At 42.7% G+C, this 19,724-nt stretch overlaps 1 protein-coding gene across 3 annotated transcripts in view; it reads left to right on the top strand.

Moving 5' to 3' along the window:
* The first annotated feature begins 4,067 nt into the window (after positions 1 to 4,067).
* Positions 4,068 to 19,724, top strand: part of FRMD4A (FERM domain containing 4A) — a 365,195-nt gene continuing 349,538 nt past the window's right edge. Inside the window, exons 1-2 of one of the 3 annotated variants that reach the window (XM_050324260.1) lie at positions 4,068 to 4,127; positions 4,591 to 4,725. In XM_050324260.1, coding sequence (XP_050180217.1) covers positions 4,681 to 4,725 — 45 coding nt within the window. In that variant the 5' untranslated portion in view covers positions 4,068 to 4,127; positions 4,591 to 4,680. Of the gene's footprint in view, positions 4,128 to 4,179; positions 4,316 to 4,401; positions 4,493 to 4,590; positions 4,726 to 19,724 lie in introns of those variants that run through there. The other 2 variants (XM_050324261.1, XM_050324262.1) reach the window with 2 other exon arrangements.

The following is a 19,724-nucleotide window of genomic DNA, read 5'->3' as shown; positions in this document are numbered from 1 at the left end:
AGGAAGGTAAGAAGAAAAGCAAATTCAATAAGTTCCTTCCTGATCTTTTTTAAAGCTGAGTGAATAATTCACAATGAATAATTTACTTGTTGGCATCAGGCTTTTATCTTCTTTGGGGATATGCTACAAGCAAAATGTAGGTCCTCAAATTTGTCTGTTTGAATTATGTGAATATTTGTTTTGTGTACTTCTCTATAGCTTGGTTAAGCATCTTAGACTTCCCAGCTGTGTTCCTTGTTGCAGTTTGTTGTATGAAGTGGTTCCTCCTTTGTGAATTAAAGCAGAAGCACTTCTGCCATGGCCATTCATAATGCAAATTCAGTTTCTGAGACTAACACATACTTGAAAATAATCATCGAACATTCAGCAAACAGTTGAGATGCATGAGGAACACACGAGTGGCTAAAGGAAATTCAGTAAACTCAGACAGCTTTTCATACTTTCACATCATATATTCTTTTCACACCTCTGAGATCTCTTTGTCTTTTAAATTTCAGGTTAAATATTTACAGGCATGGCATGAACTTTCACATATCTCAAGGTCCAAAGATGCTTGTTGGGCTATCCATTGGTTTCTTGGATGTGTGATTGTCTTGTAAATGGGTATGAGTCAGGTCATGTCACTGGTTATGGTAGCATCATCAACTTTAATGTACTATTTTCCTGCCATAATAATAACAGGACTTGCTTTATTAACTCCTTATAAATTGAGGCAAAGACTTCAGCTCATCTTGATAAAACAATTTTGTTTGTATACACATTTGCTGAAACAAGCGGCCTCCTAGCCCTTGTCATGTCACTAGGCAGCATTTCACTCTAACCCACATCTGTGATGGAAGAAGGCAAATCACAATTCGTATCAGGATTTTCATCTCTCACAAATGTCACAGGTGACTGGAGGGAGGACTTTGACTTTTAGTGGTTAAACATATATAGTAGCAATACATGGAAAATTTACTTTCACTGAAAACCAGAATTCCTGTTTGCTCACTGAAGAGAAAAAACAGAAATAGTAAGAAATATAAGCTCTGAACTAGCTGAAATCAAGTCTTGCAGTTAACCCTGAACTCTGTATTGCCTTTGTTCATACCTTTAATAGCAACTTCTTCTCAGTCTCCTGTTGAGAACAGGTGCCCATCAGGTTCTGTACGTCCCTGAATAGACAACATGCAGAGGGTTTTCCTACCACCTTGTGTTAACAGAACCTCAAATTACAAGCCCAGCAACCACCAGCTCTAACAATGCATGGCATATCTATTCTTCTATTATCCCTGTCAATGTACCACCAGTGATAACACTGGATTTGGAGGATCCGTCTCCATATACACCAGTCTGCAGTGCTTTATGTCTTCTTACTGGTATCAGGTAAGATCCAAAGTTTGCCATAATAGTTTTTCTTTCAGTGATTTCAAGCAGTGAATCTATTAACCAATTGTAGCACCTAATGATCTTAAAATATAGGGGGAAAAAAAATCAAGACATCTAATCAACTCTTTTCTTTTGCTAACAGGTTTAGGCCTTGAAACAAAACTACAGGTCTATAGTTTTAGCCATCTATCCAACAACTTCCTTTTAAAAATTGTTCTTCTTATCTCTTGACACTCTGCAGTGAATAATGATCTATGTTTTTCCTCTTGTGCTGCAAAATTTATTCACCTAAATAGTAGAAAACAGCTAACCTGTAGGTAAGTTTGCAAATATACCTTGAAGCCATAGATCATATACTTGTACACAGATGGCTCCCTACAGATGATCATTACTCTGAGACTTGCAGAGCTCAGGAAAAACCTAGAATTTTCTCAAGGACACCACAAATCATAACTAGCTCCTGGTGTTTGATGGATTTTACCCTGCTCAACCGCAGAGTGAATTCAGGAGCTAAAGAAGGAAGAAACATCCACGCTTCCAGATTCTTCATTTTAGCCTCGGCCAAAAACGTAGGCATAGGCTGGCTCCTTAAAATCACTTGGCAAAGGAGAAACCTTCCTTGTCAGACCCAAGAGCTACTGAATGTGTTGTTTCTGAAAGTCCCTCCTTACAGTACTTCAGGTTGGGTTAGTGTAAGGAAAAATGTAATAGCCTTGGGATATTTGTCACAGTGCTGTTGCAATAGATTTATTCACATATTTTATAAATTGATGCCTTAAAATATATTTTAAAACTTACCTTAATCTTTTATTATGCATATTTTCCCCTTTCAAGAGACATTTAAGTAGCCTGCTTCTCTTTTCCTTGTAACAACCTGCTCATCTTCAGGGATGAAGGCAAATCTCTGTGGAGAGATGGGAGCAGATCATTTTATATGAAGTTCATTGCTTCAGATGGCTGTGAGGCAAAGGATGACCCACTGCAGACAGCCAAGATGGGCCCTGTGATTAGAAAGCACCAGGAATCTTTGCCTCAGGTCTCTGGTCTGGTTGGAGAAAATCACTGAAGCCCAGAGCTCTTTGGTGTTTAGGTAACTTAATACATTTAACAAAGCTGGGCCCCTGGTCTCAGTGAAGATGACTTATATCCAAGGGTGGAGACAAGCATGACTGCTGGCACATGTGCATTCACAGGAGCTACACTCACTGCAGTGAGAAAAATCAGGTCTCTGAAACAATGCAGTAAATGCTACCCCCAGGTGTAGGACAAGGGACTGTCCCTGAGTGTTGATGTCTGTAATGCAAAACCAAGAAGGGTGGACCCCAGAAAATGCTTTCTCTGTGTGCCCATGAGTGATTCTACGCTATCCCTTGAGAGATGAGCCCTCTGTGTGCAGGTGGCTTCCCCCTCCCACACCTCTTGGTGGAGAACCTGCTGGGAGGAAGGAGGTCCCTGCCATCACCGTACAACACCCAGGCTTGGTGCTGCAGCTTGTGGGGGGAGTGAGTGCATTAACTCTTTTATGGATTTAAATTAAACAAACAAACAAACAAACAAACAAAAAGGCAAAAAAACCACGAGTTTCCCTGCCTGCCACACACCTCACAATAAGGTTGATCCCTCCTTGGACCTCTTGGATGTACGAGTATGCCACAGATATCCTGGATGACCTTCCTAGGGCAGTGTCTGCAATCTCCCACGTCACTGTGTCCCCTTTGCTAAAACATGATGATAGGTGAGCAACAGAGTTTGGACAATCAAGTACTCTGGTGTTCTGCACACCAGAGCTGACCTGCCAGATGTAACTTCCAGAGCACGAGGAAAGATTGCTGCTGCCTTCATGGAGACAGTAATTTGATTCTCTTTTCTATCCTAGTGCCAATTTCTATAAAAGTTGCAGGAATGACATGTGTCAGAGAATTCAACTCTGGTTGAATTTGTCTCAAACTTTTAATTGGGTTCCAAAATCATGGGGGTGGCGGGGGGGAGAATATGCACGTGGGAGTTGTAAGATGAACAGACATTGTCGTTAGATGAAGCCTAACATTTTAGGAAATGAAGCCAAAATTCTGCTTGTTCAGAGGGGTGATATGAGTGAAATCCAGGAGGCTTCTGAGCCCCACAAAATAGGGGTGTGAGAGGTCGGTCAGGGCACACCTGCATCAGAGCACTGGCCTTCCTGCCAGGGTGCTCTGTTTATTTTTTAAAGGCTTTCAAAAGCCACCTCCCATTTACACCCCACGTTTAAACAAGGGGCTTATTTTCAAGGCTAATTTGTCTCTCCGTCTTAACCGGCCACATTTTCACAATTAGCCGTCTGTGTCCCCCCGAGCCGCGGGAGCCCGGCGGGGGATTGCAGCATCTCCTTGCGAAGGGAGGGAAGGGGGGGCTGCCTGGCTGCCGTCTCCATGCGGTACAGGCAGCGTGATCAGAGCGCTAACACAACAGCCTGTGTAATTACATGTTTCTGGGAAGTGTGCTAGCTCCATGGGGAGCTGAGTCCATTTGGAGGGGAGGAGAAGGAAGAGACTTTCTTTGCGGGGGGGAAGGCGGGTGAGGTGAAAAGGGTCAGGGAGTAACCTAGCTCTCTCTCGAATATGATAAAGGTAATTGTTGCTCTCAAGTGAGCACCGGGTGCTTCCTGGCTCTGGCTGCTCTCACTCATTGCTCATGTCTGTGTTATGCAGGCGTCTGCTCTCCAAACCAGGCGCAGCAGGGCTTTGCGAGAAGAGAGAAGAGGTTTGACCCTGTTGGAAGCGGTACGTGGCGATGTTTGACGTTGTTTCTGCGCTAGCATCACCAGGGCAGGGAGGAAGATGCAGAGTCAGGGGCACGGCAGTTCTGTGCTACCTAGGATTTATTTAGGTGGAGGAAGGAGAGTGGCAATTAAGAGCAATTAATGACAGTCCGAGTGCAGGGGGAGGATGTCTTGGACCTAACCTCTCATGTAGGTGTTTGATATGTGTCCTGTGCTGCTGCAGCTTTCTGTGGTGGCGTGTGCCTGAGCTTTAAATATCCTGCAGTTCTCGATATCTTGTTTCTCCAGCCGTCTCTCTGTTTCATTTTCCTCTTCTCTCTAGTGTAAAATTTGGCCTAGCTTAAGCTTCTTTCCCTGGCTGTGAAGGTTATTTCCTTCCCTCCTCTCCTCCCCACCCCCTCATCCATCCTCTCCTCCTCTTGCAAATGCTCTCCGACCCTGATTTGGGGTTTCTCTCCCTGCAGTTCGCTGTGGACTCTGTGGATGCTTTGCCGTGACGGAGGGCCGAGGGCTGACCTAGTCGTGTGGAGGATTTGTATGTAGGAAGAGAGGAGATGGCTGTGCAGCGTGCTCCCGAATCTGCTCTGAGCCTGCTGATGGTGAGTGCTTGCTGAAATCCATTTGGGAAGGGGGGGGAGTGGGAGAGGGGAGCTGCACCGCATGGAATCAGGGCTCCAAATCCACGGGATGATTTTGCGTGAGCTGCTGCTTGGCTTTTACAGGTCCCAGGGAACTTTGCAAAGGGCTCATGTAGGGCTTGCGTGGAGACATTCCTCCCAAGATTGGTTTTAGTGCATCTGGACCAATGCTCAAGGCAGGATTTTGAAGTCACCTTTCGGGCAGAGCTGGCACTTGTGTTCAGGGTTTATCCTGAGCTGCAGTTTTTCATTTTGTTCATTTTATCAGCCTTGAATTACCACATCCTCCTGCTTCCTCCTGCTTTTGCCCTTGCTGATTGTGACACAACTTAAATGATGAGAGGGAGAACTTGATTTCTGTGCTGGCTTAGAGGTGTGTTGTTAACTGTGACCGGGTACTCAGCTGTGGTATCACTTGGGGAATGGTCCTCTAATGCAGTGAATTGCCATTCAACTATCTGCAGAGTGTTTCAGATCTCCTACTGACTGCAGACCGCGGGGTAATGACTGGTATTTATCCGAGCTATTTGCTACAACATGTTGAGCCACTGACCTACTTCTCAAAGTTCTGCATATTTATAATATTTTAAAGAAGATTATTTAGCAAAGCACGTGGCTGACTCCAGAAACATGCCAGTGTTCTGCTGCAATTAAAATAAACCCTTTTTGGTGGGGTATTAGAGAGATGTTTAGCTTTACTGATTTTATTTTTTTTTTCCTTCTCTTGTACTCCTGTTGCCATTTTCTGTGCAGCAGCATCAGGGATGGTTTTAGTGTAAGATCTCTGCTGGATGTTTTTCTGCCTAAATGTCACTGTAATGTTTCTGCTGGAGAGTTGTTCTAAGGAGCATGTGTGCACGCACGTGTGCGTGTGAATGCATAGATATATGGGCATTATATATATATTTATATAATTATCATTACTGATCTCTCTCCTGATTGCATTAGGAAATGGTCCCTAGCACTCAGAGATATGATGAGTTAAGTAAAGGGAATGCTGCAGGATAAGAGCCCTGTAATGCCTAAGGTTGTTAACAGAGGTCAAGTTGGGAAAAGCAAATTTTATGTCCATTACTCAAAATGCTAAACATGCTATTAAGCCTCTGCATGGTTTGTTTTATACTTGCTTGCTGTGCAAGCTCATTTTATATCCTCTTGCTTACCTCCGGCCTTCCTGGCTTTTTAAATAGCCTCTTTCTATTTCTCTTTCAAAAATAGATTGATGGGTGCTTGTCACCCCTGTGTCATTGTTTGGGCTCAATATGTTTTCAGTTTCACTACTCTCTGAATTCTCAACTTAAAACCCTCTTTCACCAATCTCTGTATTCCTTGAACAGACCTTGTCAAGCTCTGGTGTGGTGCCAACCTGCCAGCAAATTTTCTCTCCTAAATCACGGCTTTTTGCGGCTACATGGCCTTGCCCCAGTTGTTATTTTGAGATGTGTCGGGTGTTTCTACAGCTCTGGCCTGTAATCACAGCTCCTTGGGTCTCCTCACCTTGGACACAGCCCTGGGCTGCCCCTAGACCCACATGAATGGGCAGGGTTGAGTTGGGGGTCCACAGCCAAAGGGGTTCTGCCTTTGACCCCGTGGATGGCTGGTGGTGATGGTGGGGATGTATTTCTGAGTTGGGAGAGGATTCATGCAATGCTATGAGTTCTGCTCCAGGACTGTCTGGTACTAGAGGTTGGTTATGGGTGTTGAAAAGGTGATTCGATGTGTAAAATACTGCCCTTTGCAGACTGCCTTAGATTTTTCTTGGGCTGTGAATCAGTTTAGTTAACTACAGAAGGCTCATCCTTTCCCCTCTGCTCTGCCTTGGCTTTGATTGCACGCCTGAGCAGGCTCCCCTTGAATCAATAATAAATTCTTGCATAATTCATCCCACAATTAGCAGCTATAATGGCATTTCTTCTAAAACTGCCACCCTCCAGAGATTCAAAGATTAGATGCCTTTGGGAAGTCCACAGAAGTTGCTTTTAATACTTGGATGGGCACTCTCTAGTGAGAGTTTTCTTTTAGCAATGAGGAGTATTTCAGTACTGCATTTCCCCTGCAATAGGATGCAGAATGTGCATTCAACCATCCACTTTTTATGAGACATAATCAGCAGCAGCATTTGGCAGTGCTGCATCAGAGCCTGAAAATATCTTCTTCTCGATGGGGTACCTCAAAGCACTTTGTGCTGCAAGTAAAGAAACCAAGGTACAGGGTTATCAATTGGCCTTCCTGGGATTCAATGCACTGAAATTGAGTGATCCAAATCAGGAGTTTGCTCATCCCAAGCTTCTTTCTGGTCAATTAAGAAAGATGGACATTTTTGGGGTATAGGTTTCGTTCTTATAGAAGGACCATCCATAGGACATGGGTATCCAGCACCACTGTGCCCCAGCAGAAAGAACAGCAAGTGGGACCATGTGGCATTTCAGGGTGCCAGCCACAATGACAGCTCATAATGACTTACCTAATCTTGGTAAATGCTACCAGGACATGGTGTTGATGTGGCCCAAAGCAACTTACTGACAGCAGGTCAGTGGGGAACTGTACCTTGCTGGTGTTAGTCCACCAGAGAATCTCATTACACCTACAGGCTTAGGTGGATAGATCCTTCTTCTATTTAGTGAAAAAAAAAAATTGACCATATAATTAGTTAATCTAAAGTGAATTGGTTTTTATTTTGATAATGCTTTCTATACAGTTCAATACTCAGGTTGGTTTTTTCCCCTGTTCGTATTGATTATTTTTTCTTTTTTTCCCTCCCAGCTCAGGGAAAAGGCTCAATGAAGGAGAATTTCAGTCTTAAACTTATATTTTCCTAACATAAAGATATTGGTTTAATATAAAGACTGCAATCTGCAAATATAACTGCAACTTGTCTGTTCTGGTAAATATCTTGCATCACAAATGATTCTGGATTTTGCTTGGTCTGCCAGGACTCCTGCCTTTACCTTGCTCCAGAGATCACAGCAGATGAGAGACGCTGCCTGGTTCAGCGTGGAGTAAATTGGGCTGAACTGTTCCTAAAGTAACTCTGCCTGTAGCATTATCAAATCATTAAAACAGAGCTTCCTCAGCTTCTGTGAATCAAGAGGAGGGAGCATCTAAGCATGAAACAGCAAATACCGTGTCTTGTTAGGAACAGTAACACCTGCAGTGTTAAGATCATTAATGCTGATGGGAGTGTGATACCAGTAGGATTTTATGACTATCTTATTAATATATTGTAAAATTTTAAAGCTGCAGACATATTGATTGCACAGATAGTAACAGCACAATAAGTTATGATACCTGGTGTCTCCTGAGACAGCATTATTGCATCTCATGAAAATAGATCTTAAGGACTTGACCTTCAAACTACTGTGGGTCATAACACTAACACTAATTAATCTGTGTTAAGTGACAATGGAGATTCCAATGAGCAAGGCATACAACTCAGTGTTTACCAATTAATATAAAATGATCTTCAAATGTTAGGGAAGAGAAGCATGGTTCTCTGTTTCCAGGAAAGCTGGCTCCAGTTAGCTCCAACTAGATGCTCTCACCCTTTCCATCAAAATGAAGTTTTTTGCTATTTATAATACAGGTTTACTGTCTCTGGTCTGTACATATAAATACTTTCTTTGAAGAAATAACAGTATAACATAAGAAAACGAGTACACTTGTAAATTAACGGTAACTGCTTGTGTTTAGAGGAACATCTTTAATTTCAGGGGACTGTGTGATGCTTTCCCACACTAAAATTCATTATTTTGTGTCTGAGCTGCATTCAAGCTGAGGCTGGAAAAGAGCTGTATGTGAGATATCCTGAGTGACCTTCACTACATGGGACTTGGTGATCTCTGTATTTCAAGGAGAAAAAACAGGGGATTTGGGGCATTAACTCAGTCTGTGGTGTTCGCAGTGCCCAGGATGAACAGTGAGAAAAGCCCAGTATCAAGGCTGCCAACCTTGTTCTTCTGGGGTTGAAGGCATTTCAATGAATGCCTAAGGCAGATACTTGCAACAGGAAGACTTGTGAAAACTGCTCTGTTTCTAAACTGTAGCATAAATAATTGGCATCTGAGTGTCATTGTCCACTGAAAATCCCAAATTTCTGCTGTGCTTCCAGTTCTTCTTTTTAAGAGGGTTCTCCTGAACTATCCTTCCATCCCGCAAGCAAAGATACACAGGAGTCCTCAAAACAACGTGAGTCTCTGTGATCTGATCATTTTTCTGGAGCATGGCACTGAACTGTACAGCACTGCTCTTAAAACACATTCAGAGATTTAACTATATCTTTACTAAATGCTGTGAGGGCCATGCCCTAACAGGTGAGCTTCTGAGGTGCTGGACTTCACAACATTCCAGATATTCCATTAATTATTTCACATGTTTAACTGCTAAGTGTTATGCCTGGAGTCTGCCTTTATGAAGACAAATTTGGCAACTAACTAAAAAGATATAGAGCATTCAAATTCCATTTAGACCTAGGACTACTCCCCCTCCCCCCATAAAGCTGTGTTCTGTCCCCCTCAAGCCTCTAGACAGATTGCAGCAGCACAACTCGGCTTGGAGGATCATATTAAAACCCTTGGGAGCAGCAAGGTTACAGTGGAAGGATGAGGTCATTTTCTGCCTCTCTCATCTCAGACTTAAATTATTTCTATGTTGACAGCGTGCAAAAGCCCTTGACATTCAAACCTCCTCGCTGCAACCTCATCCACAGACCACGTTGACCTGGAAGGTCAGTGCTTGGCACGCTCTTTCTGCAAAAACAAAACCCACTCATTCCTTGCCATTGCACGGTGCAGAGGTTAATGCAGCTCTCAGCTGATGCTGAAGCAGTGTGACGTGTCAGCAGTGCATGACCGATATGCATCGGTCTGGGTGTGAGCAGCACTGCTTGGGAACGAGTAACGCCTTCCCCTGGGAACCGGCTGCGCCGCTGACACCTGGCCCTCTCCAGCTTCATGCCCAAAATGAGGTCTGTGGGGATGCTTGAGCAGCAAGGGGAGGTGATTATGCAGCCCTCTCCACACTCCTTCCACAGATATTTCAACCGTGCAGGTGTGTGGGCTCCACCTGCAGCCTTCCCAGAAGGTCTGGGCGGGAGATGATAATGCGCCACGGCACCCGGAGGTCGCTGGGGAGGAGCTGTGCTGGCAGGAATTCCCTTCCTCCCTGGCTCTGTCCTCGATCCAGCCAGGCAGTAATTTGCTAATGGGCTTCATGAGCAGCAATAGCTGAGCTGTGCTGGTTGCTCTTTTAGAGGATGGGATGAGAGTAGCAAATTCCTGCTCAGTGCTGTGTGGCTGCATGCTGCCGTGGACTGGGAATTTAGCCATTTCTTGTTGATAATTTCCCCCATAGCGCTGAATTCCATCTGAACTTTACTATTTGCCTTTGTAAACTTGCAGTAGGACTTCAAACACAGTGATTTAATTCAGCTGAATGAGATTAAACACTCCCTGGGATTACTCTTGGCTTCCCTGTGGTGGATGTCACCTTTTACCCATCTGAGCGGCAGGACTATAAAATCATTATCCTTCGATTCTGCTCCAGTGCATGCCATCAATTTTCCTTTCCTTGTCCCTCTGCATGAACATGCTGTTGAAGAAGCAGACCATAATGTTTGAACATCTGAATTCCCCTGTTTATTACTGCGCTTTAAAACAGGAGTAGGAGGGATTACAGGTTTATTATTTCTTTTATTTTGAATATGGTTTGTGCCTTGTATTCCAGCTGCTCGTTCTGAATGACTGATAAAATTATCTCATCAGAGATGTGGCTATTGATTTCCACTCCCGCTCCCCCCAGTGTTATAGAGCATTGCTATTTGTAGAAGAGAATTAGTGGGCACTTGAGTAAATTATCATTAGGATTAATTGGAGACTTTTTACAATTAGGAGGAAAGTAACATATTAACAGATTGAAAAGATCACTAAATATGACAACTCCTTTTGACAGTATATAAAAGAATCATATCACTTTGTCTTTTTAAAAATAAAATGCCTTGGAAAACTTGACTGATATCGCTAAACCAAAATAAAATGTTAAAAATGCTGTAATTGCCATAATAAAAATGAAATGTTATGAATAGCTACTAATGCAATGGAAGTACTTGTAACATTGGGCAATTGCAATTTTTCCTATTCTTTGCCTTCTGGTTACGAATGTCACACTTCCGTAATTACTGTACTCATAATTTCTCAGTGTGGCAGCGATCCAGCCCACTGACAGGCTAATGTGGTTGGCACGTCAGGGCTCCGAGACGTACAAAAGTCCCACGTGGATCCTTCATCAGTGCATCCCATGAAAATGCAGATTTTTGCGACGTGGCACCTAAAGCTGTTGTGCTCAGGTGGCCAGTCCTGCAGGCTCTCACAAAATCTGTCAGTGCCAGAGGCGGCTGCTTCGCTTCATGTGTCTGGCTGAAAACAAAAGCCACCAGCTGGATGGGGGTCAGTCAGAGGGACTGGATCGAGGTTTGGGCTCTCCCCAGCCAGCACACTGTCCCCAGCCCTCCACAGCCACCATAAAGGCTGCCAGAGAATGTGTGTTTCCACCCCTGACAGCACTGGCAAAACTTGGGTAAACACCTCCCTGCTCTCCTCAAGGCAGACACAAACATTTTGCCCCTACATGTCTTAATTCTTTCTGCTTTTAACAACAAGCGCAGAAACTTGCAGAAGTGAGTTGAAATCAGCCATTTCACAATCAGGTTTTAATGACACTGAGCATCAAACTGACATGAACCCATCACCAACTTCTAGTGATATGAATTTTCTTGTTTAAAGGAATTCTCAGGATGGTCTGAAGCTGAAGCTCTCAAAACACGATTGAGGCTCCTGCTTGCACTTTTGAATGGTCTAATCATATTAGTGAGTCCTCCTAAGTGCCCTTATAGCACACATTTATCCAGCAGCAATGCCAGAGATGAAGTGATATTTCCAAAATCTTGCTGGAAGGCACTGTGGTACCTTGCAGTTGTTCCTTGAGAAGTCTCTCAGGCATGAAGAGATCCACAGAGTGTCTGTCTGTATTTTGTGGGCACAAAAGCCACGGTGAATGACAGAAACCTATTTAGAGGAATGGATCTACAGGCAAAAACCTTATCAGCTTTTTGCATCCTTCATGGGACTGAAGCTGGTAACTCCCAAATTAAAGTCAGCACCTCCTAGTGCTAGCTCTTGTGCTCAGCCTTAGCTTTTCAGGTCCCCAAAAAGCTAGTGATTGTGCTGAAATACAAACAGCTGACCAAGAGCAATGACACTTGATCCCGAAATGCTTTATTTTCAGGTCATGTTGCAAAAGCCTTGCTGAAATAATAAAATGTAATGAATGAACATAAACTGGGAGAGCACAAAGCTGGGTACAGAAATAATCTACTCTCTTATCTTTGTAAATTAGTTGCAGAGATACGGAAACACCACACAGTTTGGTGAAAACAGAACATCCCTTCCCCTTCCAGTCCTTACCCCAGCACACACTGCCCACCTCCTGCCAGTGAAGGGATGCTCTCTGCAGTGTGTCCTTTGCTGTTCTCCCCTCTCTCAATCCATTTACAACCACCAGAGAGCTGAAAATTATTTTTAGGGAGGTTTTTCTAGCGCAGAAGCAGAATTCACACAGAGCCTTGCTCCACAATATTTTTCTATCTGTGGGCAGGCTGTGATAATCCTCGTATTGCAAGACACTCGGCTTTGGCTCCCCATAATTTGTGTGAAGTTAATGGAGGAGTGCTGTAGAGCATATGTTTGGCTTAATATAGGTTCAAAGTGGTTTTTTTTGGTCTAATATACTAAAATAAAATCCAGGGCATCTTCGCAGTAAATAAGATTGACAAGTTTTTCATTTTTTAATAATATGAGGCTAATTGAGCTGTAGTGGTCAGAGCACATTGTATTTCCTCGTAATTAATTGCTGGCTGTGGTAGTTGACCACGTAAAACTGTGCCTTGGGCCATTAACCCCAGGTCATTAGTACTCAAGGAAATGTCTAGTGAAGGTCATTATTACTGCTGTTATATAGCTATTGTGATAGGAAAGAGTTGGTATGAGCTTTTCAAAAACCCATTTTGCCTGTTCTGGTCTCATTTCAGAGGTCTGGCAGCAAAGGCTGTTCTCAATTATTCTGCACTTACATTAATTTTCAGGGGGTCAGAGTTTGACCACCTTCGTAAAACCAGAGATCAGTTAATTGGAGTGTTTGAGAGATTGTTTGCTTAGCTTTACGTGGCCTAAAATATTGGCCTTTCCAGAGGATTGACACAGATTTTGCTCATAAAGTCAATCCTGTGGGGCTGGACAACGACTGAGCAAAAACCCAACCCACATCCCTCATGTTGGCTTCTTTAGCAGCAAGGCACAGACTCTGGGGTGGGTGGATGTGCAGCAAATGTGGCACTTGTTGCACAGTGTCAAACCAGTGGTGTTTATGTCCTGATATCTCTGATTTGGATTGCATTCCCAAGGTTTGGGTGATGGACCAAAATCAGCCTTCTCATGTAAACAAGCTTTTCTTGTTGTTATCCCATTGCCTACAGAAGGGCTTCTAACTTCCAGATCAAGAAGGAGCTCTAGGGAGATTTGTGTTTCTGCTGTTCCTCAAACAACTCTGTGGGTCAGATTTCCCAGAGCAGAAGAATGTACCTTCCTTTAGCAAGACATTAGTAATAATAATGGCACTTATTTACTATATTAAATTCAGCTTTATGTGGAATGCTGTTTTCTCTAATCATATCTTTAAAATAGGATGAGTATATTCAAGACAAAAGTCCTTGAATCAGTATTCTAAGACTGCTGGCTTGAATGGTGGTGTGAGGAAGCACTTAAGCTTCAAATAGACAAAATTACAGACAGCAGAAGATATAGCGATGGCACAAGGAAAGTGATGGGGAAGTTTTGTAATTTGCTGACATCCCTAGCAGTGGGTTTTGGTTTTTTCCACTTTGAAATTTTGTTTTGTAGTCAGGAGTTTCCATAAGAAGAGACCTGTATTGCCCTCTTGATCAATACAGAAACTTGTTTTGTCACCATCTTTACCGCAATGTGTAAGTAAAGGCTTACATGTTCAGAGTCCCTTACTGATGGAGTGCCTCTCTTGAACTCTCTATCTAATCTCCTCTGTATCTAATATCAGTTGCAGTAGCTGCTGTTCACTGTCTTGTAAGAAATAATAAACTAAACATGTTGCTTACACTAGTTTCATCACAAATGTTTTTGCATTGTGGGAATGTTTTGAGCCATTCTTTTATCAAAGTTGTACTACTAGACTTCTCTGATCAGGTAGTGTTTAGGCCGTTTCAGAGAGTTTAGCATTTTTGGATGCCCCATTTAAATTTGAAGAGCTAAATAAAGAGTCATCCATGTGAAATTTCTGTGACATCTTTGATTCACTAGTAGGAATTAAACCTTAGCTGCGAAGTCCAGAGGTGCCTGCTGTCTTGGACCCAGATTCTGTTTTGAATGTTCCTGTTTAGTTTGTCTCTGTTTAGGGATTTACCTGAGATACTCCTCCAAAAAGAGGTTTCAACAGTAACTTCCTACATTTCTTTCAAGAAAATGCACCTGTGCTCACACTATGAATAAAATGTGTCTGTTGTTACTAACCCTGAATATATTTGGGGAGAAGAGGAGGAAATGAATGCTATCCACTAGCATGATAAAATGTAAACTGATGGCAGAGAGTTACTGGACATTTTAAGACTGTATGAACATGTGGACAAACTGAAAAACCACAGCGGTTTTGTACATGGAGGGAGTAAGGAACAAATCACAAATCCTATTTGGAATCTGCATCATTGTCCATGTATAATAAATTAGGAGGTGGCTTAATTGCCAGAGCTTTTGTAAATTGAATAATATATAGTAATCTCTGAATAAGAGAGCAGTCAGTTTTAATTTTTAATAATCTTTAATTAAGTAAGCATTCACAACACGTCTGGTATTTGTGCATTAGCACAACTGTCTCTGGGTAGTCAGAGTCATTCTTTCATATGTAGGCTGGTGTCAATTGATTTTCCATGGTCAGTAGGTGTAGTTGAGACTGTTTAAGTTCCATAAAACTTTCCCCATTCCACAAAACCATTCCTGTCTGAAGGAGAAGGATTTGAGCTTTCTTCTCTTTGGGTCATGCTGGGAACAGAGTGTAAATCCATATTATTCTACTTATCTCCATGACATTTCCAATTTCTAAAGATGCAATCAAAAGAATTTGGCTCATTGATCTTCCAACTCTTTGACAATTTCACACTCTGAGTTGAGTGGTATGAGCAGTACAGTCACCCCATTGCTTTTCATCAATAAAAGTTTTTACCTAGATCAAGACGGCACGTTCGAGCTATGAATCTTGGAGATTGTTATTGGTTTACTGGTGGAATATTTATCTTCAAACTGAAATGAATTCTTAGATGAGTCATTGCACACATATCCTGTCTTGATATTTTTAGGTGCTAAAGCCAATATTTCAGTGAGGCTGGCTTGGGGAAAATTGTCCATAATGATTCGGATGTACAATTAAAGTGCCATCTGCCTCTGTGATGCTGCAGATGTATAATTGACATTCACTGCTGATTTGCCTCTTGATTTTCTGCAGACATTGAATGCTGGTAATTGTTTGTATGGTATGATCCTAAATACCCATGTGAGAAATTCCTCCTCACATGTTCCTAACAGAAGTATCATTACCATCCCTAATACTCAGGAGATGGATTCATTAAAAGATAATTTGTGGAGAGCTAAGCCAAAATCTTACAGGAATACAGTGAATAAGTAAAAAACAAGTTTTCAAAAGGAGTTGCTTATTCCTGTAGGATCATTGTTTAATATAGGAGAACTTATTGGGAAAATGTAAAGTGCTGATGCAAAATCTGGTTACCTTTGTGCACTGATTTAAATGTAGGTTGTAGCTAGAAATGAAAGAAAAAAAAAAAAGAAAATAAAAAAGAGAGTTGTTTTAATTTCCCTCCTTTTTTGCAGAGGTGGAAACCTTCTTCAGGGGAAAAATTTTATGTAGAGTAAACCCGAAAGGTCAACTGTAACATCAAAAGAACTATTTTCTCTAGGGTAAAGGCTATTTAATAAAAAACAAGAGATAGAAACCACAGCAGTGAATTCTGAACAGATGGGAAAACATGGATGTGCTACTTTTTTAGGAAATTCAATCACTAAAATCTTGATCAATCAGCAGGTGTAAATTTTACCCTATGAGTGGCTTCTAAGATTCTTCTTCTGAGAATACTTTAGACCTGAATGCTGAAATAAAAGCAAATGTGACCAGTAACTTCAGTGGCAGGAGGTTAATGACTCTATTTTATGTTTCTGCCCTTCTTTTTGACAGCAGTGGCTTTTAAGCACAATGGTTAAATTCACTTTGAAATGGCAATGATTGTCCAGGGCTTTGCATTTGGCTCCAAAAGAAAGAAAAATTGGTGGTATAGAATCTGAATCTGGCTTTGCTGGAAGTGACATTTTGAGTGATCATTTCCTCAGCCCATACCTGGCTCCCAGGAAAAGTCAGCTCTCTGGGTGCTCAGAGAAACCAAGGTCCGTTTTGCTGCAACTTGTTCCCCTTTTGCAATGCATTGCCTGTACGTGGCACTCAGCATAATCCAAAAGGATCCCCTGTGTCTTCCCAAGGCTGAGCACTTGCTCTCCTATTTCAAAGTCTCTAATGGTAATAGTCCAATCACACGGAGAGGACATCATGGCTGATGGTTACAGCATGTCACTTCAGAGGCAGTGGAAGCAAAGGACCAAGCAACAGGCTAAGGATGCTGCAGAAATAAAACAAGGGGGCTGCAGGGGAGTGTTTGGTGAAGGGAGATGGAGTCAAATCCAAAGAAACAGGGTGCAGGGCGCTGCAGAAAAGTCTGGTTCTGTTCAGGTGGTTTTTCACATCTCTGTTGCTGTCTGCAGAAATCCACCAAGTTAAGGGGAACCAGAGGGACAACACAGGAGAAGCTGACAATGTTAATGCTGTTAAACATTTGCAGTAGGGAGAGGAACTGCTTTTCTACACAAGACATTTATTCACAGCCTTGCTGGGTGCTCTGTGATAAATTCAAGCAGAAATCCAGCTAGGGCACAATGTATGGTTAATTTTACCCATGTGTCTTCTAGCTGAGGTCTAATTGGTCTCTTTAACATGGAGAAATGACAAGATGTGAGGGAAAGACATTTCAGACTGTTGCTTGTGTGTTCTTGTAGTTTTTATTTTGTTTTATTTTTAAGTTTTATTTCCAGTATTTGTCTCTGTTTCATGGAACAAGCTTTTGGATATGTTTATTGCATAAATATTCATATTCAGGTTTGGCTTATAGTTACTGAGAAGGTCACCCCTGAAGGGGAAGGCTGCAGTCTCACAACACTTGTAGTGCAGTGCTTGAGCTGAACACACAAGAAATGAGGAGACATTATGATAGAGAAAGGTATGCAGAGGGAACTGGACTGTGATTAAAAGGAGCTGGAAACTTGCACAGGTATGGAGGCATCACGAAACTGGGCCCCCAAATCTTGTGAGGAGTATGCTGAGCATCTCCCTGTGACAAACATCTGCTAACTCAGCAATACCATCATCTTGCTGCTACTCTCTTGGCTGAAATGTGGCTTATTCTCTTAATTGCACTGTACAACTGAGAAATAAATCAGCCATAGAGCAATTGGTCTTGCATATTAGACACTGGTGGGATGAAGTGTTCAGTTCCTGTTAACACCAAGTGTCAACAAAATGGGTTTTCTATCACTGTTTAATTCACACGCTTAAAAATGAAACTCCAATGACAAATTTAAGCTTTCATTCAAATTAAAAGGTCAAAAATAATTTTCATTGGATGCTCACCAGGTTTGCAGTTCCTAAAAAATGACTTGAATATAGGGAACTACTTGGCTTTCAGTAGCGTGAAGGACTAAGAGGCAGTGGAGGGGCAGTGCCCATTGGGAAGTGGGAATGCAGGGGAATGCTTGTTGCAGCTCCTGCAGCACATTTGTGTTTGTATAGAACAGGCGGTAAGAAAAGTGGAGACTCATCCAGGGAGCAGGGACGTGGAGCACAGGGCTCCTATCATCCAACTGAGTGCTTCCCAGACCAGGAAACTTAGGGTAAGCAGAAAGATATGCCTTCTGGATCCTTCCTTTCCTTGTGGTCCTGGCAGGAGAGGGGAATGTGTTCTGGAACGCCTAATTATGGAGCCCTCCTGAGAGCTCACATCCCGCAGGCTTAGGAGTGCCAATGATGGTGATTTCCTTCTTCGGAGGCAATGTCCCCATGAAAAACCAAGCAATGTGTTTGGGGGTTCTACTACTAGCCCTCCAAACAGCAGCTGCCTTTTAGCAGCTCTGGTGACACCTCATTCCTCCAGAGGCATCACCTGCAGGAGACCATACACATTCATCAGAAACCTTTAAAGTTGCTTTGGCCCTCTGCAGCACTGCTCAGGTTATTTTGTGTGCTAACAAGCTGCAGCTTGTGATTCCCACTGGATCTCCAAAAATATGTGAGCAACCCTAGGGGACTAGTCCCTTGTTCCCCCAGGCAGTGGGCTGGAAGGACCTCCTTGTGGGGAAAAAAACCAAGTTTTCTCTCCTCCAAGTCTCTTCCACTACAGCTTTGTTCAGTTCAATTCTGGTCCTGGCAGTCTAAATAAGAAGGCAGCTTCCCCTCAGAGAAGTGTTCAAAGCTTCACATAAAGTGTCTTAATTTCTCTCATGTAGAGCTGTACGTGGCAGATACGAGCTGCAGCGTGTACAAAGGCACCACGGTGTGAGAAACCACAGCGAGGGCTTCCAGAGCACAAGATCTGGTGGGGGACTCTGCTGTGATTAGAAAAAGGGTTGTGTTATTGCCAGAATCAAATTATCTGAAGGTGTCCTGCTGGTAAGCAGCAAGTACGAACTGTACTGAGTCCCAAATTGGTGAGAGCAAGAGAGGCACTATTAGATCTTTAAATCCCTCTTTGAGTTAAGTTGGGTTTTGTCAATATTCTCATTTAAAACCTAATGCGAGGTGTCTCAAGATACAGACCACAGCTGAAACAAATTTTGTTTTTGCTTCTACAGATTAATATTCTGTTCCCCAGTTTTGGGAAATGTTTCCCATCAGAGGTTTCCCTTAGGAGTCTGAAGGGCTTTGCTGGGAAGCAGAAATCGATGGCTCTCTTGTCCTAACAGGTCTCTGTGTTTCTTAAAATAACCTTTGCTAGTTGTGGGGAAGAAAAGCCCTCACGGGACAGAAGTCAAGATAACTGTAGCTGAAAATTAAGCTTGCAGGGAATTGGAATGGGATTCTGTGGGATGATCTTTGCCATCCAAGGGATCAGGCCAGTGTAGGTGTTACCTGCAGCCCAGCTGAGGTGCGGTAGCTGGGCATGCGGACGCTCACCTTCTGCTCTTTGTGCTCTTCTTTGACAGTCTGGGTGAATTGATTTTCCTTTTCTTTGCAGCAGAAAAAATTTAACTCCTAGGTGTCAGCTGAGGAACAGTAACTTCAGCTGCTTCAATTCTGACAGTTGAGGTAGTCTTATCATTCCCTACTGCACTATTCATGCAGCTGTCTAAAAAACCCAGAAATGTCACGTTCTGAAGCTGTGCTTAAGCTTTTAGCACAGGATGGGGCATCACTGACAATGGTAGGTGGATTTGCTTTCTTTCCCCCTTATAAACAGGACTTGGCCTCCTGCTAGGAATTCACTGCTATCTCCCTTTCCACATCCCGACAATCAGCTGGGATCATCTAAACCTTATTGCCTCTCTCACAGTCATACATCTCTGTGCCACCATGCTGCTGCTGTGTTTGCATTAGTATGGCCCCTGGATTCTTACTGGGGTCAGGAGTTTTATTGTAACAGAAACTTTGCAAACATGGTAAAAAAATTAATTTTTCCTTTTCATTCTTGAGTCCAAATATTTTGTATCATTGTAAACTGGACATTTGTCTCCCCTGGCTGGTAAGGATGACTGCATCCATTGCAGTTTTTCCTCTGA

This window comes from Myiozetetes cayanensis, unplaced genomic scaffold (genome assembly GCF_022539395.1).
Source record: "Myiozetetes cayanensis isolate MyiCay16 unplaced genomic scaffold, myiCay2020 scf3, whole genome shotgun sequence".
NCBI classification, from domain to species: Eukaryota; Metazoa; Chordata; class Aves; order Passeriformes; family Tyrannidae; genus Myiozetetes; species Myiozetetes cayanensis.
Note: the sequence above shows the minus strand (reverse complement) of the source record. Positions and strands in the feature narration are given on the sequence as shown.